General features: G+C 42.5%; 1 protein-coding gene and 1 pseudogene across 1 annotated transcript in view; both read left to right on the top strand.

The window, feature by feature from the left end:
- Positions 1 to 23,368, top strand: part of ATXN10 (ataxin 10) — a 74,209-nt gene that overhangs the window by 16,237 nt on the left and 34,604 nt on the right. The window contains exons 4-9 of the mRNA XM_048516005.1: positions 1,601 to 1,697; positions 3,588 to 3,752; positions 9,163 to 9,243; positions 13,554 to 13,701; positions 16,916 to 17,024; positions 18,904 to 19,073. Coding sequence (XP_048371962.1) covers positions 1,601 to 1,697; positions 3,588 to 3,752; positions 9,163 to 9,243; positions 13,554 to 13,701; positions 16,916 to 17,024; positions 18,904 to 19,073 — 770 coding nt within the window. The remainder of the gene's footprint in view (positions 1 to 1,600; positions 1,698 to 3,587; positions 3,753 to 9,162; positions 9,244 to 13,553; positions 13,702 to 16,915; positions 17,025 to 18,903; positions 19,074 to 23,368) is intronic.
- LOC125443919 lies at positions 16,242 to 16,337 on the top strand (annotated as a pseudogene).

Raw genomic sequence — 23,368 nt, 5'->3', positions numbered from 1 at the left:
GGGCTAGTCACAGTTCTTCTGAGCTCTCCCAGCCCCACCTACCTCACAGGGTGCTTGTTGTGAGGGCGGAAGGGAAAGGAGGTTGTAAGCCCCAATTGTTGTGAGGGCGGAAGGGAAAGGAGGTTGTAAGAACCAGTTGAATCCGGACGTGAAAGTCTTCCTCTTCTCTCTTCTTCTATGCCTTGGTGGCCTCCCGTCCACATATTAGCCATGATTGACCTTGCTTAGCTTCTAAGATGTGATGAGGCCAGCCTGGGCCGCCCAGGTCAGGGCAATGCCCTTGATTAGGACCAACCCAAGGACATGTAACAGTGTGTGAGCCTTTGAATTCTTCAGAATTCTTCTTCAGGCTGGATGTTGCAGAACAAGAAATTAAAAAATAAGAAAGGAACATGTTTCAGGACATGATGCCAAGTTCTAGAACAGCCAGTGTTTGGATGTGATATGTAGAAAGAAGCTGGGTGTAACTGGATACTGGCAGCACTGAAAACAGCTCAGCAGTTAGCATGCAACAGACAGGATTAGGACTTAACACCATATCCTGAAGCAATTTCTTTTTCCTTTGTGTGTTTGTGTGTGTGTGTGTGAGTGAGTGTGAGTGTGTAGCACCCAAGCTGAAGAAGAGTTCTGGAGAGCTTGAAAACTTAGGCAAGCCTGCTTGTCGGTGGACTTGCCACCTTTTGAATTGGTAGCACTTCACTTTTTCCAAGCCTGGAACTGTGTACTTCCTTCTTTTGCAGTGAGTGACTGAATTGTATTTTAATGTTGACTTGTAGGTTTCTGAGCCAAGCTACACACAAAAGAAAAACCTGAACACTTGTCAGTGTTGCCAGAGCTGTCCTATATATCTTGTTTTTTTTCCTGATCGTCCTCTGGAGTGGGCGTGTATGTGTTAAAAATGTTGATGTGAGTGTTGACAGAGAATGCATATCCTAGATGAAGAAGAAGAAGAGTTGGATTTATAGCCCCTCTTTCTCTCTTGTAAAGAGACTCAAAGGGGCTTACAAACTCCTTTCCCTTCCCGCCTCACAACAAACTCCTGAATCCCACATGGAAAGTTAGCAAGTGGAAGTTGATGTTTAGTTGCAGAAGAAGAAGAAGAAGAAGAGGAGGAGGAGGAGGAGTAGGAGGAGTAGGAGGAGTTTGGATTTATATCCCCACTTTCTCTCCTGCAGGAGACTCAAAGGGGTTTACAATTTCCTTGCCCTTCCCCCCTCACAACAAACACCCCGTGAGGTAGGTGGGGCTGAGAGAGCTCTGAGAAGCTGTGACTAGCCCAAGGTCACCCAGCTGGGGTGTGTGGGAGTGTACAGGCTAATCTGAATACCCCAGATAAGCCTCCACAGCTCAGGCGGCAGAGCTGGGAATCAAACCCAGTTCCTCCAGGTTAGATACACGAGCTCTTAACCTCCTACGCCACTGCCTAGTTTTGAATTTTAAGCAAGATCTTTATTAAGGGACATCCATCATAACTAGAACCTGAAAAGCAGAACAAACAACTCTAACATTATTCAAACTTAACATCCAAAAGTTAACTTGCATACTTTTGAAGATTTTGAATGCACTGTTGTGGTTAACCCTTTCTTGCTTTCTCTTCTAGCTTTCCGTTGTAGTCTCCAGTTTCTTGGAAACATCGCAACAGGAAACATAGATTCCCAGAAGAGAATCTGGAATCTTTCAGTGCCTTTTCTTTTCTTGTAAGCATTCATAGGAAGTTTTCCCTTCTCCCACCTGTAGCCTAATTGTACAAAAGTTATATTTTAATCTGCAATAACGATACTTGTTAACGTTATAATGTTGGTGGAGGGGAATTAAGGTTTTGGCAATAGTAGTGTTTGGACGCTATCTGTGGCTTTATGTATTCATGTTGAGAAGTAAACTATCTTCTTGTTTTAAACTTCATTTGAACGTGGATTGGAGCTTTTGGGGCACCGATTGCAAGATCATACGATGCCTTATAGGTTTATATTATTTTAAAACATTTGGGTTGTACAATTTATAGAAAGACTCTGCTCCTCCCCAGTACATGTGTTTCGATTGGGATTGTCAGCTGACCTTCAGTAAAAACTGCCCCGCCCCCTTAATAGAGATTTCATTGTGGAAATGGACAGCAGATGATTTTCATACCTGGTAAATAACATTCCATTAAGCCTCTGTTAAAGGGACAGGATGTCTTTTTCTCCAGGCAATTGGCAACCCTTGTTAGGATTAATCCTCAGATACTTGATCACATGAAAGATCTCATAAGCGCTTCCATCAAGGAAATGTATGACAACATAAACAGCAGAGCTTTTAAATATTTAAAGTCTCTTCGTATTTACTTATTCCTTAGAACAGGGTGCCAAACTCAGAAGCCAGAAGGCATTGTTAACCACAAGCCAGGAACATAATTGAAATCGGGATATTCACATTTACCTAGGCAGTACTCATACCTACTGAAAATCTTTTTTGAGTATCAGCCAGTCCTACTTTAAGCACTTAAGTCCCTTTGATTTTATTTAAAGACACGGTTAACTTACCTATTGGAATGTGCTTCAGCTGAGTTCCTGCCATAGAAATATATTACAATTTATTGTCGAAGGCTTTCACGGCCGGAATCACTTGGGTGCTGTGTGGTTTCCGGGCTGTATGGCCGTGTTCTAGCAGCATTCTCTCCTGACGTTTCACCTGCATCTGTGGCTGGCATCTTCAGAGGATCCTCTGAAGATGCCAGCCACAGATGCAGGTGAAACGTCAGGAGAGAATGCTGCTAGAACACGGCCATACAGCCCGGAAACCACACAGCACCCAAATATATTACAATTATTCGAAACGATGAATCTCCATCTTTACTTTGAGCGAAGCTAGTTAGAGTTGCACAGGTTGGGTCAAAAGTGGGATATAAATATTTTAAATAAATAGAAACCTAGAACTGGAAGGGATTTCAAGATCATCTAGTCCAGGGATGTCCAACTCTGGTGCTTCAGATGTTCATGGACTACAATTCCCATCAGCCCCTGCTGGCACGGCCATTTTAATTAATTAATTAATTAAACATTAACCCACTTAATTAAATAAATAAACATTACCCCATGCAGTGGCGTATTTGCCCAGGGACAGGGGATACCCTTTGTCCCCAGGCACTACTGATCTGGTCACATGGGGGTGCAAAATTGGTGTGGCAAGCATATAAAAGCAAAGGCCCCAGCATGGAGCCTTCCAGTTGCTTATGTCCTCCCCAGAGCCGGCAGCCAGGAGGGGCTGGAGCCCAGGGGTGGGGCTGGGTGTGGGCCCCGCCCCAGGTGTAACGAGGGGTGTGTGCCCGGAGAATGGATGTCTCCGGGCACCATTTTCCCTAGTACCCCTCTGCCCTCATGGGTCAGCAATCATCTGGTGCTTTCACCTTTTACTTATCGCAAAATATTGCTTTATTTTTATAGTTTTACACATTGATGGGGTTAGTTGAGGAAATTTCTGAGGCGTGAACAAACGAGAAGAGAACGGATGCGTGCTAAGTTTGTTTTGTTTTGTTGTGAAGCACCTCAAGCACTTCAAATCAGCCACTAAAGCAAAATTTTAACCAAACTTTATTACTTTTTTTTTTGAAGGGACTGCTTAAAACATCGAGATGAGAAAATTGTTGAATACTGTTGTATGATTCTTTTCACTTGCCTTAACCCCGAGAGAACAAGAGAGTTGCGGGAAGAAAACAAGCTGAACCTTGCTCTTGCTGTTTTACAAGCCTACAGGAGGTACCCGGAATCAGAATGGGCGTATGTATTTATTTAACTTACCTTTTCAAAATGTCCTACAAAATGCTTGCTGAGGTCTTAGCCTCTTCTCTCCTCATGAAGAAGCACAGTTTGATTTAGAACACCTACTCTGACTACTATACTGTAAAAATTTTCATGGGAGGATGCCTCTAGGAAAGACGCAACTCCCCTTGCGCAGAAATAATCCATATTTTTGGTCATATCCCAAGATTTATATGTTTTGGAAGTCTGTGCTAACTCTGGCTGGGCTATCTGAAGGGTTTCATGGATTATTCAGATTTGGGATTGATTTTATGTTTAATGTACTGTTGAAGGCTTTCATGGCCGGATTCAACCGGTTGTGGTGGGTTTTCTGGGCTGTGTGGCTGTGGTCTGGTGGGTCTTGTTCCTAATGTTTCGCCTGTATCTGTGGTCGGCATCTTCAGAGGTGTATCACAGAGAGAAGTGTGTTACACACAGTGTTACACACTGTGTCCAGGGACAGAGACAGTCACTGGACACAGTGTGTAACAGACTTCTCTCTGTGATACACCTCTGAAGATGCCGGCCCCAGATGCAGGCGAAATGTTAAGAACAAGATCTATCAGACCTCAGCCACACAGCCCAGAAAACCCACAACAACCAGATTTTATGTTTGTTTATGGCAAAAAAGCTGATTTTGGCAACAAACTGGAAGGAAACACCACATCCACCCATGAACAAATGGCATAATAAGATCTACAAAAGACAACGGAGACCAAGGTGCAAAGTAAAAAGTTTATTTAGCTCTTCTACATCCCTACAAGATTCACAGTTTGCTTTGTCAGGTGTGTGTGTCTTCTATAGAGATTTCTCAGCTCCCCCCTTGAACAACTAAACTCTCTACCTCGCATCTTGCTCTGTCTTTTGCTGCCCACTGGTGTAGCTTCAATTTTTCCTTAATAAAGGCTGGACCATAGCAATGTAATCAAATTATCGCATGATCAGTGTAACTGAATTATCACGTTATCACAGAGTTAATTGGAGTAGTTTACAAAAGACTGATGTATTCGCAAAATGTTGGTCATTGTTGTATCGTGGAAACTGCCTTCTATAAACCTTTGTAATGCAGTTTTATTACTTCATGTCTTTGATTGTTAATTGAAAATGAAGTAAAAATAATAAACAACCCTCTTGAGATGTCTGGTATCAGGTTTTTAAAGACAGGCCTGTAGCGTCCATCCCCTTTTATTATCCTTAAATTGGGACTTCTAGGGAAACTGTGGGATATAAATGTTTTAAATGAATAGATAAAAGCATCATGAAGCCTGGTGGTGGTGCTATCGAAGTGAAGATCTATCACAATAGACAGAACAAATGTTGGCATTATTTAAAAATAGCTACATCAGTCAGTCAGTCAGTCAAAAACCTTTATTAGGCATTAAAAATAGCTACATTTTTAATATATTTTTGGAGCTCCATAATAAAATATATCTTGGGTAAAATGCTTTAAGATTAACCATCAAACTAGAACTTCTGCCTGAACCAGTTCATGTCCTGCTAGTACAAGAATATAGATAGACAAAGACCATCAGAGTTTAATTTGCTGTTTGCTACCAGCAGCACTTACCATAATAGCTTCCAAAAGTGGTGTTCTGATGCACAGTCCAGAAGGAAATGTTATATTGACTTTGGAAGAACAGTCAAAAATCATTGAGATGATGCAGTTAAAGAAAGCATAGAATGAAATGTAGGCTTTTTATAGGCACTGTTAACTTTTCATACATTTTTGTGAGCTAGGGTTTAATTTTAATCTTTATGAATCCTTTCCCCCTCTAAATCTTACAGTTCTTCTGTAAGGCTTGCAACTCCGTGACTTGATTTAGGACAACTTAACCCGTGCTTCATTTTGGAAAATCAGGTTGTTATTGCACTAACATAATTTGCTCCTGTAAATAATTGTTGTAAATTCATTATATACTAGCTTTTTGAACCTCCTATTGTTGAATCTTTACATGATTGAAACAGTGTTAATTCCAGGTCTGAATCTGTGGCCAATTACAAATGGGGGGGGCACTTACCTCCTCTCTGCCCTGCTGCAGCATCAGGCGCACACCTGAAGCAGAGCCATAGTGAGGGGGAACTGCACCCGGGACACGTGTGTGCCCTCCACCCCTGCCACGCCCTCACCCATCCACGCCGCGGCACGCCCCAGCACCAGTGCACTCCTGGTGCAAGACACCCTCCCCGCCCCGTGGGCGCTACGCCACTGACCTGAAGCGCTCTTGCTTTCCGCAGGGAAAGCTGAGAACAAGAGCAATAAGCACACAGCAACTTGTAATAACAGGTGAGCTGCCTGGAGGTTGGCAACTTAGGCCCCTTCCGCACACGCAAAATAATGCGTTTTCAAACCACTTTCACAACTGTTTGCAAGCGGATTTTGCTATTCCGCACAGCTTCAAAGAGCACTGAATTCAGTTTGAAAGTGCATTATTCTGCATGTGCGGAATGAGCCATTGTTCCTCATGAAGATGCATTTCCCCTCTATGGTTCCTGAAGTACTTTTCTGTCCAGAAGATCCTGGTGCATAAGAGTACCAATTTTAAAAATCCCAGAATACATGTTTAGTCCTATTTCAACAGATGAGGTTGTGCCATTATTCACAATCTCAATTTTTACAAGGAGGCCAGGTATTGTCGAAGGCATTTGTGGTGAGGAATGTAATATTGTCATCCTCTTATGGTTTTTCCTCTTTAGTGTCAGACAGCCAGTGTGGTATAATGGTTAAGAGCAAGTGGATTCTAACCTGGAGAACCGGATTTGATTTTCTACTCCTCGACCTCAGTGGTGGAGGCTTATCTGGTGAAACAGATGTGTTTTTGCACTCCTACATTCCTGCTGGGCTAGTCACAGGTGTCCCAGAAGTCTCTCAGGCCCACCTACCTCTCAAGGTGTCTGTTGTGGGGAGAAGAAGGGAAAGGAGTTCGTAAGTCACCTTGAGTCTCCTTACAGGAGAGAAAGGTGGGGTATAAATCCCAACTCCTCCTCCTCCTTCCTCTTCTTCTTCCTCCTCCTCCTCCTCCTCCTCCTCCTCCTCCTCCTCCTCCTCCTCCTCTTCTTCTTCTTCTTCTTCTTCTTCTTGTGGAAGAAACATAGCTAGAATTAGGAGTTCTTCTGTAACTTCTCAAACTTTAGAGATCTTCTTCTGCTATTTGCCTAGCAATACTCAATCCTCCTGTCTTGTGAATAAGACGGGTAGGTAGAAAGTATGAAGCTAATGACAGGTGTATTAAAAGAAGTTACAAAACTTTTCCTGTCTTGGTGCAATATATAGAGTGTATTCTCCCAGTGTTTTTATTCACAGTCATCTTTCTTTCTGTGAAACGTTGTCCTTTGCAAACAGCAAATTTGTACTTAGTTCTTGGAAAGTTGGAGTAATTCCTTCTGCCACAGGTTCCAAATGCAAGAGAGGATTTCAGAGCATTTGCCCGCTGGAAAAAACGATGCTTCAATAGCGCTGCAATAACAGCTACTTAACATCTTCAATAACCCTCCTGCTCCTCGGTCACTCACACTGAGTGGAAGTTCTGTATTGGCTCCGTGGGTGAAACCGCAATTTAATTTGCTGTTCTTATATGAGCACCACATGACCTTGCTTTTCAAGGATGCCTCCCAAAATATGCCAAATTTTCTCCTCTGTGTTTTGAAATCTAAGAACACCTGCAGCGTGACGTGGCAATCCTACTGCAAGTGACAGCACTTATTTCATGCAGGTGAATCTCTATATTTGCTATGCATTCTTGATCTAACTCCCGGTTATAGATAACAGTTTAAACGAATGAAATTTAGTTGCCAGCAATGGTAGTTCTGCACTTGCACAAGCAGAGGTCCCTGGTCTTTGCTGAAAACTCTTCCACCAATAAAAGCAATAACTTTCTAGTTCAGTATCAGTTCCACTAGCCAAAGTAGACCATAGCATACATAGGGTTCCCATAGAAATTTGAAACATTTCTCCCCCAGTGAACTGTCGAAGGCTTTCATGGTTGGAACCACTGGGGTGTTGTGCAGGCTGACCAGACGTCCCGCTTTTGGCGGGACAGTCCCGCCTTCAAACAATTTGTCCTGCGTCCCGCGGGTTATTTCAATTGTCCCAATTTTTGGGAGGCTGCTGCACTGCCTTCTGGGGTGCAAGGCAGTGCTGCAGCCTCCCGCGCGCAGCCGCAGGAGCACGGCCTTCTGGGGCTTGCCGTACAGGGCGGGAAATGACAAGCCCCAGAAGGCAGTGCGCTCCTGCGGCTGCGCGCGCGGCTGCCTACCCCCCTGTCCCTGTTCACAAAGGTGAACATCTGGTCACCTTAGTATTGTGGGTTGTCTGGCCGTGTTCCAGTAGTATTTTTTCCTGACATTTCGCCTGCCACTGTGGCTGGCATCTTCAGAAATGCAGGCAAAATGTCTGGAGAAAATACTACTGGAACACGGCCAGACAACCCGGAAAACCCACAACACCTTCTTTCTCCCCCAGTTTTGAAGAAGACTGAAATTTGGAATTTCTGCAGGGTTGTATGTGGAAAGCCACAGGTTGGGGGATCGTCATTATTTTTGTAGTCACTTTGCTAAGAAAATCTGTGGAGGAATTTACAGGATTAAAATATATATGCATTTTTCTAAATTCTAAATGTCCTGCCTCTTTCTGCTTCCCATCAGCAAGTTAAGGAGTGTTTGACATTGTAAGTTGAATACAGTAAGGGATCTCAGTGTAACAGATGAATTAAAGCCTTGTCTTCTGGCCAGTCACATTATACGGATCGTACATTTCTACTTCTACTTCTATAGTTTATTTTAGGTTAAAGGTTATCTAAACAAGTCAAATGGTTAAAAAAATACTTGTTATTTAATCTCATCCAGAAACTTAATGTAGTAATTTAGTGATAAGAAGAAGAAGAGGAGGAGGAGAAGAAGAAGACAAGTTTGGATTTATATGCCCCCTTTCTCTCCTGTATGGAGACTCAAAGGGGCTTACAATCTCCTTTCCCTTCCCTCCCATAACAAACACCCTATGAGGTAGGTGGGACTGAGAGAGCTCAGAAGAACTGTGACTAGCCCAAGGTCACCCAGCTGGTGTGCGTGGGAGTGCACAGGCTAATCTGAATTCCCCAGATAAACCTCCACAGCTCAAGCGGCAGAGTGGGGAATCAAACACAGTTCCTCCAGATTAGAGTGCAACTGCTCTTAACCGTTACGCCACAATGCCTAGTGAACATTACACTCTCCCTTCTGAAATTCCAGTTCGTAAAAGGTATTGGCATTTCAGAAGGTATTGGTGCAAATGTCATTTATTTAGCAGCCAGCTATTGTAACGTCCCAGTATAGATGTGAACTCCAGGGCAGAGTGCCTACCTGTGCAGTTTTCTCATGCCAACAGCTGTTTGTCTTCGTTTTCCCCTTCTTTCAGGTTCTTGATTGTCACCAACCATTTGCTGAAGTGCCCAGAGTTGGTCAAAGCTACGTATGCCAGACTGAGCAATCAAGAAAGGTAACCCCAAAAACCAATGTGGGTTTTAGCATTTAGCATTCCAGATAGAGTATCCTGTTCGCATGATTTGAGAAAAAACTGTGTGGTTTCATACTTGGCACCGAATCTCTAAATGCATGTTTCTATGTCAGTAATGGTTTTAAATTGGTTGGTTAACATTACAATTTAGCCGCAACTGGCAGGGATTTAGATAGCAGTTGCAGAATCCAGGTTGGCTCCCTTCCTCTGTAAAGAAAGGCAGAGAGAGAGAGAGAGAGAGAGAGAGAGAGAGAGAGAGAGAGAGAGAGAATGAAGGCAAGGTTTCATGCTTGTGCCTCGATTTCATCAGTGTGCCGCACCCTGTGGCATCGTGTGGCTCTACTTGTACTATTGTTCTGTTGCTAGGAGGGGGAAAAAGTCTAGCAAAGCAGATCTGTACCAAATGTACTTACGCTTCTCTCTAGAAGTGCAGTAAAGTGAGCATTTCTTATGCTACTGGGTCTTTTTTTTTTTGAAGAAAAAACATATATTGTGGAGAAAGCAACAATACTAGTCTCAAAAAAGAAGTTGCCTGAGCGACTTTGGTTCCAGCTAACCTGTTTAACTTCTTCATTACCATAGCATTTAGTCATGGAAAGTTCTAACCAGTGGTGGGATTCAGCAGGTCCGCACCACTTCAGCAGAACCGGTTGTTAAAATGGTTCTTATAAACAACCTGTTGTTAAATTATTTGAATCCCACCACTGGTTCTAACCATGGTTTCTTGCTGTTGTCCTGGTCAAGATATTAAGCCTCCAATGAAACCATGGTATGGCTTGCTGAACCACATTTTTGCTTATGCTGGTTGCATATAGGGAGACAACAGTGGTGCTGCCTGGGTGAGGAAACCAAATTATAGTCCCTTCAGTGAAGATTAGCCAGGGTTTGCAAACTAATTTAAACCCATGTTCTTATTGGGATGTTTGGTTAATATAGCTTAGTTTGCTCAGGCATAGAAGCGTGATATTGAGTGCATACCCAAGAACTGTATTGCAGAAATTAAAACTTGCATTTATTCAGGTAGATTCTGTTCACATTCAGGTTGCAGTTAAAAGGAAGAGAAGGAAACATAATCTAAAGAGTACTTTTCCCTGTCACAAGAGGCCATCTGATCTGGCATCACATGCAGTGATAGGATTAAAATAATTTAATAACTGGTTCCAGTGGCGGGAATTCAAATAATTGAACAACTGGTTGTTTACAAGCACCATTTTAACAACTGGTTCTGCCGAAGTGGTGCAAACCTGCTGAATCCCACTACTGGTCACGTGTATGGGATTATGAGGGATTGTTTCTACATGAGAGACCTGTAGATAGGTGGGACTCAATGAAGAGCTATGTGGCGAGTGGGTGGAACAACAGACACAGAAAGAGAGAAAGTATCAGAGGGTTAAGAGAAAAAGAGGGACATTCGCATTCAGGGAGAAAACTTGTACACACTGAGGCCCCTTCCGCACATGCAGAATAATGCACATTCAACCCACTTTCACAATGGTTTGAAAGTGGATTTTGCTTTTCCGCACAGCAAAATCCAGCTTCAAAGTGGATTGAAAGTGCATTATTCTGCGTGCACAGAAGGGACCTTAGGGAGATGTAGCATCCCCCCCCCCCATGTCTAGGTGTGCTGCTCACTCCATCTGGATGGAAATCAAATTTTAAACAGTTTTGAGATTGAGATGTTGCGCCAACACGCCAGCCGTCAGTACGTGTTATGTCTGCAGAAGGTCTTACTGTTCCAACTCTAAAAAAAGTATGCACCGTGAAAAGTACTAGCAGATCAGAATACTGTGTTCAGGAATGTTCTGAAGTCATGTGACAGGGTTTTGCTTTTAAAAGTGTACACTCTGTTTCTGTGAGCAGTGATCAAGGTAAAAGGTTAGCATAGTACCAGTAAATTGTACGAATAAGGATCAGTTGACCCCAAACATGGCTTTGGAAACTTGACCAATGGAGACTCATTGTCTCATTCTGAGGCCATAAAGGAATACATTTCACCTTAAAGACAGCGTGCTTCCAGTGACTGAGTCATGGGTGGAAGAGCCAAATGCTGCCTTTATCGTAAGCTGCATCTTGCAATTTTTTTTGTAAATGAAATTGCAGTGATTGCTACCATTAAAGAATTGGGAGTTTCCTAACTAATTACCTTTTAGGGGTCGGCTATCATCAAGGTATGTAGCCATCAAGATATTTCTTAGCTGTCATCTCAACTCTTCTTTTGGCCAATTAAGTATAGAGCGTGACACAGACTATCTCAGTACCGTGGCCTGTTTACCTTCAAAACATGCCCCAAGGCCAAAGACTCATCTGGTATTGTAAGGATGCATGGTTAATTGTTCCAAAAAGCGGCTCTTGGTATGTTACCTGGACATAATTAGTATAGTTATATTTAATAGCATGTCTTAGTAGACTGGGGCCAGAACTAGGCCTTGATTTATTGTCTAGTATACTGAGGACAAGAATTACCAGGAAGAGTTTGGAGGCCTGTGTTTCTGCTGTTTGTTCTCTTTAACGTTTGCAATCTACCACTAGAATTTTAGATATAATTTCTTGTCTATTACCTGGGAATTTTGTTTTGCACACTGTGTTCTATTTGTGTGTCTGATTATTTACAGGAAAAAACCCCCTCTTCTCATAGTTTAACATGTTTGAGAAAATCAGCTTCTAACTGGTTACAGCTGGTAAAAAGAGTTTTCCTCTGTGATGGTCACCTGCTTCTCCAGCAGGAGACCAGGGGCAGGAGGGGGGGGGGGGTGTCCAGCAGGACTCTGGAATTCTTACCAAAGTTTTTAAGCAAAAGATGTGCCTCATCAATGGTAGCATGAACAGTCCTGGTTAAAGCAGCCAGCCTCATCTGTGTCTTATCTAAATTCAGCTTCAGTTTGACCACTGGATTTGAACAAAAGTGCACACATGGAAAAAAGGCACACTATTAAAGATTTTAAATACATCAAGCAACTTAAAAGAATAACTTCCTATTGTGGATCGTGTAGAAGAATGTTGACACTATAATAACCTTCTAGTAAAAGGAGGGGATGAAAGAATATAATAATTTTGCCTAAAGGTAAAAAATGAAACAGTATTTCCACGCTCCAGGTTGTGATTGAAGATGGATCTGTGTGTGGAAAGGTAAAGGCCAGATTAAGAATTGTTCTTGGACCAAAGAGGGCGGTTTATAAGCCCAATCAGTCAGTCAGTCAGTCAGTCAGTCAGTCAGTCAGTCAGTCAGTCAGTCAGTCAGTCAGTCAGTCAGTCAGTCAGTCAGTCAGTCAGTCAGTCAGTCAGTCAGTCAGTCAGTCAGTCAGTCAGTCAGTCAGTCAGTCAAAATTTTACTGCTCCAATCTAATATCTACATATGACAATTGCATTGAGCAGGTGAAGCTGCTTTGGATATTGCATTTAAATGGAGATACACTAGCTTGAACCTCTCTTAGGCCCACTCCACACAGGCCAACAACATCGGTGCATGCTCAGTAAAAACACCGGTTGGGGGGAAACTTCGCATGGCTGCTGCCTCCAAAATGAGGCAGCAACATCCTTTCCCCCCCAACCGGTGTTTTTGAAACTTGCTAAACTAGCGAGTTTTTAAAAAAACACCATTGTGCACCTGGTGCTGAGTGAATCGCACCGGGTGGAAGCAGTGGTGGAATTCAGCAGGTTTGCACCACTTCGGCAGAATCGGTTGTTAAAATGGTGCTTCCAGTTGTTAAATTATTTGAATCCCACCACTGGGTGGGAGGCGTCACTTGTAGGTTCATCCTTGTTTTTTCCAACTTACTCTCTCTTCCTTGCGCAGCTCCGCAGGGACAAGGGGACGCGCCTCCTGCCCTCCGACCCCCAAGGTGTTGCCATGGACATGGGGGCGTGTCCCCTCATCCATGAACCACGGCAGCTCTGGGGCCACCTGCACGGAAGCATGCCAACGGCCCTGGGGCTGCACCGGGGTCATTTATCTGGGTGTGCAGCTGCTTCATTGGCCTGTGCAAAGTGGGCCTCTGATTTCATAATAGCAGGAGGTCTACACTGGCTTTCATGCTGAGATTCGATGGCTTTAATACAGTTACTTATTTTATGATATTTAAATGCTGCTTTTCAGTACGAGAGTTTTTGAATGAATATGCATACATGAATTCTTTTCAAAAATGCACCTTTAGTATTTCTGCCACAATGGGACATCAAATTTGGCCTAAAATGGTTTGAACTGGTTTTACAGATTTTGGTTTTTCTGTTCTTGCAATCCACTATTATCCTGACCTCCGTCGTTGTGAATAAGTAATGCCTTTTTTTCATTCCAGGACTATGTTGCTAGAGTTGGTATTGTCAGAAATAAATGACAAGAATTCCATCGTTTGCAAGGAAATGGACACATTTCTTGCAAGTTGTTTCCAGGAGAAATGTCAGTCTGTCCTCCAATTGGCTTCTGCAGCCAATAACGAAAATGAGGTAAGATGTTTGAGCAGTAGAAGCTGATGTTGTAGCCTTGATGAACCATTTCTTGATCTGGACTTTTAATGTTCTGTTTACATTCATTGTTCACATGCATTCCCATTCATTTCCCATTCATTTTAACGGATAGATCTATTCCACGCATAACCTGCAGTCTGTCCTAAATGCCTTTAGAGGGTAGAACAGCAGAAAATATTTGCTAAAGAATGTGTTTCTCTGCTCTTTCTGCTCTGAAGTGAGTCAGGATTCTCACTGTATGAAGGAACTTGGTGCATGATCCCATTGGCCTATGTGAGAAGAAAAGACCCAAACCTTTGGGCTGATGTTCTCTAGGCATGCTCACAACACCATGCATTCCGGTGATCGTTTTGCAGCATTGCCACAAAATCATGTTCATTCATTGTGCTGAAGTATTGGATACAATTCTTCCTAAACACTGGGGACTAATCTACATAAGCAGTGGATCATATGATTACTTTATTGCATGACTGTAACCCTTCAGGCTGCAAATGGGGGCAGCCTTGGAATTGTGGGCCCCGCTGTCCAAGTATTAAAGCTTTATTGGTTGATGAATTGGCTTTTTGGTCCCAAGAGCAATTCTTAACTGGTTTAAGAAGGGCATGGTGAACTCTTTGTCTGGAGTGTGATGTTGTTTCAGCACCTTCCTCATGAGGAGAAGCTGCAGCGTTTGGGACTCTTTAGTTTGGAGAGGAGACGTCTGAGGGGGGATATGATTGAAGTCTATAAAATGATGCATGGGGTAGAAAATGTTGACAGAGATAAATTTTTCTCTTTCTCACAATACTAAAACCAGGGGGCAAACACTGAAAATGCTGGGGGGAAGAATTAGGAAACATTTCTTCACGCAACGTGTGATTGGTGTTTGGAATATGCTGCCACAGGAGGTGGTGATGGCCACTAACATGTATTGTTTTAAAAGAGGCTTGGACAGATATATGGAGGAGAAGACGATTTATGGCTACCAATCTTGATCCTCCTTGATGTGAGATTGCAAATGCCTTAGCAGACCAGGTGCTCAGGAGCAGCAGCAGCAGAAGGCCATTGCTTTCACATCCTGCATGGGAGCTCCCAAAGGCATCTGGTGGGCCACTGCGAGTAGCAGAGTGCTGGACTAGATGGACTCTGGTCTGATCCAGCAGGCTCTTTCTTATGTTCTTTGTTGCATTTCAGATTTCCTTTTTAAAAAATTGTTATTTGCAAATCTCTTTTCTTCAGATGGTGACTTGGCACGTATCAAACTGGCTGGAAATGGACAATGCCAAGAAAGGGTTACCCAGTTGAATCAATAATATGCAAATATGAACCTTTGCCTAACCAAAAATGCTGTTTAAAATCCCAAATGAATCATTAAAGTTTAGTGCAAACTCTCATAGGTAGTTTGTTTAACCACAGAATCTTATAATAATTCTTCGGTTAACAGGCTGGGTTTTGGAAATGGCGCTTTTGTCTCTGGCTTGCTTGAAAGAGCAAAACATTATGTGAGAAATAACTAGACTAGCAATTTTACTATGACTTACAAAAAAAATCTCAGTCTATTATTCTGTCTTGGATAGGATTTTTGCATCCACCCCTGGGGATGTATTGTAAGACCTGTGTTATAAAAATTAGCGCACGAGAAGGGTCTGATCAGGGCTGCGTGGGCTTAAAAATCAATTCTGTACCAAGGTCATTCAAGGTCATTTGTGGACTTGAGAGTGAAAACTGCACCGGTGAAACTTCTCCACTGTGCTTGGTACCACATGCTGTGCTTTTCAGAGCTCCTGCATCAATGCATGTGAGATGCCGCTCCAGCCATCACGAATGGGGAGGCAGGTTTTTACATGTTTGGCAAGTTTTGAAACCTGGAGTTTTCAGTAGCATTTTGTGTCTGTTGGGAGGGGAAAAAAGCCCTTTATGCTCACTGATGGCACAAAAATTTGAAAGGGGATTTGTATCAATTGGCCATGCTGGCAGGGGCTGATGGGAATTGTAGTCCATGAACATCTGGAGAGCCGCAGGTTGCAGACTCCTGGCTTAGCCAGAACCATAACTATTTTAAACCAGGCTCCCAAGCAGCCCTGGGCAAATGCACCTTCCATAGCCCCTGTAATGCATGGTGAAGATCTAGGCATTTCTTGGGTTCCATGGCACCTAAGCGCCTGCCATTGCAGCTTTCAGAGGTAGTTGAGTGGGAGAATGAGAAGCTTCCAGTGAGAAGGGGGCCGTGGGACAGAGGTCAGGGCTTGAGAGGGCAGGTGGGATGGAGGTATTGGATCCCATGGCATTTCTGGCTGCGACATTTGGAGTCCAAGATCCAAACATTTCTCCAAAAAAACTCAAGGGCTTGGGAGGAGGTGACCCAACCTCATTTGTAAACTTAAGGGTGTGGAGTGGAACCAGCGCTGTCAGTGTTTGTAATTTCAAATGTGTTGGTGTAATAGTTAAGAATGGCGGACACTAATCTGGAGAACTGGGCTACCCCATTCCTCCACATGAAGCCTGCTGCGTGACTTTGGGCCAATCACAGTTCTCTCAGAACTTTCTCAGCCCCACCTACATCACAAGGTGTCTGTTGTGTGTGTGCGGGGGGGGGGAGGGAAGGAAAGGTGACTGTAAGCCAGGACATAAAAACTAGCTGCTGCTGCTTCTTCTTCTCCTCCTCCTCCTGCTGCTGCTGCTGCTGCTTCTACTACTACTTCTCCTTCTCTTTCTTCTTCATCATCATCTTGGAGGATAGGCCTTTTGTTGGTTCTTAGCCATGACGATTGAATGAGGCCTCCAGGTTCAAAGGCAAAGTGTCTGATTGTTAGGTGCTGGAGAGTAATAAGCAGGGGAAGGATGCTATCCATGGCCCCAGCTTGTGGGCTTCTCTATGGCAACTGCCTCGTCACTGTTGGAGACTTGATGTTAGCCTAAGTGGTCGTGGTCGTTGTGGTCGTTGTGGTCTTCTTCTTCTTCTTCTTCTTCTTCTTCTTCTTCTTCTTCTTCTTCTTCTTCTTCTTCTTCTTCTTCTTCTTCTTCTTCTTCTTCTTCTTCTTCTTCTTCTTCTTCTTCTTCTTCTTCTTCTTCTTCTTCTTTTTCTTTTTCTTTTTCTTTTTCTTTTTCTTTTTCTTCTTCTACTACTACTACTACTACTACTACTACTACTACTACTACTACTACTACTACTACTACTACTACTACTACTAATGATAACCTGTTTTTTTCCTAGGAAGCCCTAGTTACACTTCAGCTTCTTGATGCTCTTTGTGAAATGACATCCAGTGATGAACATCTGGAACATCTGCAGGCTTGCCCTTATTTGCTTGAGACAGCTGTCAGTAAGTAGGAAATCCGCACTTCCAAAAAACAGATAATGTTATGATAAAATTGCTTTATACTGTGTTTAAAAAACATAGATTTTACAATGGATATGATACAACACAACAAACAACAACAACAACAACACCTTTTATTGGCATATAAATACATAAAATAGCATAAAACTATCCACTAGGGATAGTTGGGGATATGATACAATAAGGTTTGTTGTTGGCAGCCAAAGGCCTTGTCTCTATAATCCATCTTCCGTTTCAGTGAGGAAGACAGGCTATAAATGCAAGATAGTTTGGGATAGTTCTGTTGTTCATTTCCAAGAAGTGTTTAACCTTTGTTCATTTTATTTTACAATATCTGCATGCCATGTAATAAATTTGATTCAAGTATCCATAAAACAAGGCAAATCCCCCAGCCCCAAAATCAGCAGGTTGGATGAACATCTGTCGGGAGTGCTTTGATTGTGTGTTCCTGCATGGCCGGGGGTTGGACTTGATGGCCCTGGTGGTCTCTTCCAACTCTATGATTCTGTGATTCTATGGTGAGGTGGTTAAGAAGGGCAGACTCTAAGGCCATTTACGCGTTTGTGGTCTCGTACACATTGAGCATACATTCCCTTTGGATGTGATTCTTGGTTATGCACACATTTTCCCCCCTTTGGCAGTCACTCCTCCTTCAGATCAGAGAATCCTGCAGTTTCTGAAAGCTCTGCAAGTGCGAATTTTCCTCTCCCTTCTCAGGGAAAGCGAAGGAGATCAGCATGTGTTTAGCTTTCTTTGGGTTTTCTCACTCTTCCCCACCCACTCCACAGCAGTTCTTCCCTTCTGGGAGAACTTGTGGATGAAGAGGTCAGGAGGGCTCCACAGTTATATCATTCCGTAAAGTGAGAATGAGGAGAAGAATTTGGGTTTATACCCCACCTTTCACTCCTGTTAGGAGTCTCAAAGCTGCTTGCAAACTCCTTCTATTCCTCTCTCCACGACTGACACCTTGTGAAGGTAGGTGGGACTGAGGGAGTTCAAAGAGAACTGTGACTAGGTCACCTGGCAAGCTTCATGTGTAGGAACAGGAAAACAAATCCAGTTTACCAGATAAGAATCCACTACTCATGTGGAAGAGTGGGGAATCAAACCTTGTTCTTCAAATTAGAATCCACTGCTTTTAACCACTACACACCCTCTGACCCTGAGAGTGTTGCTGGTTGTTCATAAGTAACCCCATAGCTTTCTTTCTTGAATTAGGAAGACTTAGTGGAACAGACTATTTCAGTTTGCAGGGGTGCCCTTTTCCATAGAAGTGATGATGTCGGGAGTATTGTATCTAGTTGATTGAGATGCATTCCTAGCTCAATGTAATTGCTACAAGATACATGTAACCAGCCTGCTATATGTTACTATTGCTGTGTTGGGACATTCTTTTCTTGATCTTTGCTTTATGGCTTCACACGCTGAGTGGATAACTAGGCTTCCCCTTGACACTTTTGGTCTCATGGAAAATGGGATTGTTTCCATTGTCCTGTGGGGGCAGGGTGCCAGGTGGCTCTATCTCTATCTGTCACCGACCTTGGGGCGCCTTAGTTCCAAACGAACTCTTTCTCACATTCTTTGGGAAAACGGGAGGGAGGACTAACACCAGAATTAAAAGGGTAGCAAAAGCCAGGTTTGCCAGGACTGGCTTTGACAAGCTGCGTTCTTCGATGCCTATCAATAAACGCCACTGATCAACAACACAGAGTCCGTTTATTGTTTCAAGGTTCAAGACCTAGCAGATACCCCCGAACGCCTTTGCTGCATAGAACTAGTCTCTGCAAAATGAAGCTACTCCATTGCTTTAATAGGCGGTCCAAATGCTTGAGCCAAGGAATGACTTTTCTGTGTGGTGCAGGTACCCTGCGGCTTGCCCATCTCTCTGGGAAACAGACTACCAACGTTTTCACTGCAGCTCGTTCAGCGACAGCGCAGGAGCAAGTCTCTCACCCGGCTGTGGGTTTCAAATCACATCTGATTCGTTTGATTGCAAATTTGTGTTGCAGGAACAAAGCTAATCAAGATAAGGTAAGAGGGAGTTAAAATAAACTGTTGGCAGGATATAGGTAAAGGTAACAAAGATGTAGGTAATGTCTGAATAAGCACTAACACATTAAACACGTCATCCACTAGGCAGCCAATTTAGGTTTGGTATTTCTTATATATTAAGAAACAATGCTCATCACATACAATTGTAATAATATATCTCATATCAACAGAATTTCATCATTCACTGTTGTATCATCACATGAATAATTTTTCTCTTTCTCTATTCAATAATCTAAACATAAACAGTCCCTTCAAAGGTGTTTCCACATTCATTCAAATTCCAGGTTCTTGCAGTTGATCACAAAGGTTCATTCATAAATGAATTGAAGACCGCAATATTTATGAATGAACCTTTGTGATCAACTGCAAGAACCTGGAATTTGAATGAATGTGGAAACACCTTTGAAGGGACTGTTTATGTTTAGATTATTGAATAGAGAAAGAGAAAAATTATTCTTGTGATGATACAACAGTGAATGATGAAATTCTGTTGATATGAGATAGATATATGATTACAATTGTATGTGATGAGCATTGTTCCTTAATATATAAGAAATACCAAACCTAAATTGGCTGCCTAGTGGGTGACGTGTTTAATGTGTGAGGATGCAGGTAAAAACAAAACCATATAAAGAAATTATGTCAGACTCTCTTAAGGTGGTGATAATCTGCTTTCCTGTTGGACTTCACTGCACCAGTTCAGGTTGCTGGTTAATGTAGGCTGCTGGTCTTTTAAAAAGGGGGTTTCTGTGTTTCACGGCAACAATGATAATCACGGCCGTTGTGGATCCGCCGTTTCTCTCCTATAGGAGACTCAAAGGGGCTTACAAACTCCTTACCCTTCCCCCCTCACAACAAACACCCTGTGAGGTAGGTGGGGCTGAGAGAGCTCAGAAGAACTGTGACTTTCCAGGTGGCTGGATTGTGCTGCACACTAACTAACTAACTAACTAACTAACTAACTAACTAACTAACTAACTAACTAACTAACTAACTAACTAACTAACTAACTAACTAACTAACTAACTAACTAAAAATAGACCACCGGTAATAGTTTTATAGTAGCAACCATGCTATAAAAGTAATGTAACTAGACCAGAGTATCCTGGCACTGAATGTATGTGGTTAGCTCAGCGCAGAATGTAAAGAAAATGTGTTCAGTTAAACACACAGTACTTAAATAAAGGATGTGTAGGTTTTTATGAAGAAAATAAAGGGTTGGTATATTTAAAAAACAGAACATTTCAACGGCTTTTCTTATGCTTAAAGAAGAACATTGCTGAATTGACAAGGAAACTTTGAAGAAGGAGAGAAGGTCTGTTTTCAGTGTCTCCTTTCTTGGTCTGAAGGGTGCAGGAGATTGTGATTTTCAGTTTTGTTGAGAAAGCCACATGTCTACTCTGTTGTTTTTTTGTTATTTGTAGTTTCCAGATGTGTGACTCATAAAGAAAATGCTGATTAACTTTAAGCACTACAGATTGGGTTCTCGAGGGTTTCAGGTTGTTAGTCACTGTGGCCATGGGTGTTATTGTATGATCTTCTTAAATGTGCCAACAAGGTGTGTGTTTTCTTGGAGAAAATGATTTCAGCAACAGCCTACAAATCACTTTTTTGAAACGGTTATGAAATACTGATAATCGCTGAGTGCTCGACTGAAGAGTGAAAGACATCCTGTAAACAATTTCATGCACCAAAGCTAATATACTCTTACCTAGCAACACCTTTGCCCCAGCTCTGTAACATCTTCCGTGCAAGTGGCCGAGAGGGACACCAGTTCCATCTCCGTCCCTTCTCAAATGCAAGCTTGGCCCTTCATAACTGTCCCATATGATTGGGAATGTTCCCTTCCCCATTCAGGGCCACGTTTTTACGTGATTTATAGCACGTCTGAAGCTGGAGCTGTTCCTTTTGGCTGCGTTGTATGATGAAGAAGCTACTGATATCAATCTCAGAAGGAACGGATTCCTCCCAAGCCCCAGTGGAAAAAGAAATGCATTGGCTCTGATGCTTGCTAAATTATGCCTGGAATATGCAAGTCTTTTGTTTTTATGCACAGCCATTCATCAGTGTTACTTTCCCTTGTTTAGTCGTAAAAAAACCCCAAGTTCTAATCAGAGGCCCCTTCCGCACACGCAGAATAATGTGTTTTCAAACCACTTTCACAACTGTTTGCAAGTGGATTTTGCTATTCTGCACAGCTTTAAAGAGCATTGAAAGAGGTTTGAAAGGGAATTATTCTGCATGTGCGGAAAGAACCAGAGTTTTTTCTGCTTTTATAAAAAAAAGTTCTCCAGACCAATATCTTTGGATAGTGCCACTTAAAAAGCAACTCAGCTTCCATTAAAAAAGCAGGTGCTCTAAAAATACAACAGTGTTGTGGACAGGGAATAAAGAATAAGGAGTTGGGTCTCATTTTTAAAAAATCTTGTCATGTTTTGTTGGAACTATTTTCATTATTTTGCATTTTAAATGTCTAATCCATAGGTGTCAAACTTGTGGCCCTCCAGATGTTATGGACTACAGTTCCCATCATCCCCTGCCAGCATCATGATGGGAACTGTAGTCCATAACATCTAGAGGGCTGCGAGTTGGACACCTGTGGTCTAATCTGAATCCACATGCAGCTGTTTGCATGGGCCAGAGATTCTTTGCGAAATCTTGATGAGAAATTAATTCATCTTACATTAATCATATGTACATGAGCCATATTTGAAAGCGCAAACCTAGAACAGATCAAATGTCAGAGATTTCACGTTATTATCCTCCCTGCCCCACCCCCACTCCCCAATTTCAAACTGAGTGCTTTCCAGTGCAGTTGGTTTCCCTGTTCTATTGTGAGTTATCCAACATTGAGAATGTGAATCTTAGGATAGCTTAGAAAAAGGAAAGAGAAATCTTTCCTTTAAAAGAGAGAAAGAAAATAAGAGTACATGACTTTTCAGAAAAAGAAATTCTCATCCCCTTAACAACCCTAGGCTGATTCCGCATGGGCCAAAAACAGCAGGGTGAAAATGGTGTGAAAATGGTGTAAAAGGGTTTAAAACGGTGTAAAAGGATTTATACTGTTTTCACACCGTTTTCATACTGCTGTTTTTGGCCCATGCGGAATCAGCCCTAGTGAATCTATGTGAGTGTCTGAATCAGTACAACTCGCAGAATATTTATTCATTTCTTGTTTCTTTCTGACATGTGTATCCTGCCATATCTCCAAAGACTCAAGGTGGCTCACAGTAAAACATACAGAAAGTAAAACGTACATAAATGCATGGCTCTGAATAAGAATAAGCTTTAGGGGTTTTTGTTTCATTTGTTTTTACCTGGACTAGCCTTTCTGCATATATGCCAAAAAGGAAACAAACCTGTGAAAGCGGAGATGTTTTTAAAATGAGACATTTTAGGAGAGGCTGAACAAACTTCAGGATGAACTGTAGTAACTAAGTGTGTACATATTTAGCAGAGTTTTTTTTCCTGAAGTGAAAACTTGGTTCTTGGGCATCCCTCTCAGGTTTCTTCCATTGTTGCTAGGCTGCCAGCATCTAAGTAAGCAAACAGACCCTGAAAAAATCTCGGTAGCTGTAAGTTTGACTTAAGAAAGTGGGCTGTGATCGCCTAGTGCATAGCTTCATGTATCATCTTGTTCCGAAGAGCCCAAGGCATCAGCCGTTGCTGTGCTGTAACGCTCAGTGTTGCAACGCGTGCATACCTTAGTTATTGTATACTCTTTGTGGTAAATATATGGCTTTCATAGACCTATAAATCATGACAACAAGTTATAGGTTTATATAAATTTTATTTAAGTTAAGGTTAAGAAACCTGGCTGATGGGTGTATGCTTCTAAAGTCAGGTCGATGCAGTTAAACCTTGGTACTGCGACAGGTCTGAAGGCAGGAAATATGCCGGGTATGAGTGGTTTCAGAGGACATAATGACTGGGGTTGTGGTCAAAGCATTAGGCTAGTACAGGGGTCTATAAACTATGACTCTCCAGATGTTCATGGACTACAATTCCCATCAGCCCCTGCCAGCATTACCAAGTGGACCAGCCGCTTTCCCATTCTTTAGATCACTTATCAAATCAGCAATTTCCTGTACTGAGACAGGGGGCCAGTGAGGCAATTCAAGAGGGTCTATCACTGGGCACGGGATTTCCAACTCGTCAGCATAAAAAAGGTTAGAAAAATAGCTATGCCAATTAAATGGAGAAATTGATGAGGTTGATGTCAGGCCCAAATTACATGGTCCATTAATTAGATACCAGAACTCCTTGGAATTATT

This window comes from Sphaerodactylus townsendi, linkage group LG14 (assembly GCF_021028975.2).
Source record: "Sphaerodactylus townsendi isolate TG3544 linkage group LG14, MPM_Stown_v2.3, whole genome shotgun sequence".
Lineage (NCBI taxonomy): Eukaryota > Metazoa > Chordata > Lepidosauria > Squamata > Sphaerodactylidae > Sphaerodactylus > Sphaerodactylus townsendi.
The sequence above is the reverse complement of the archived record's forward strand: the minus strand, read 5'-3'. Positions and strand labels throughout refer to the sequence as shown.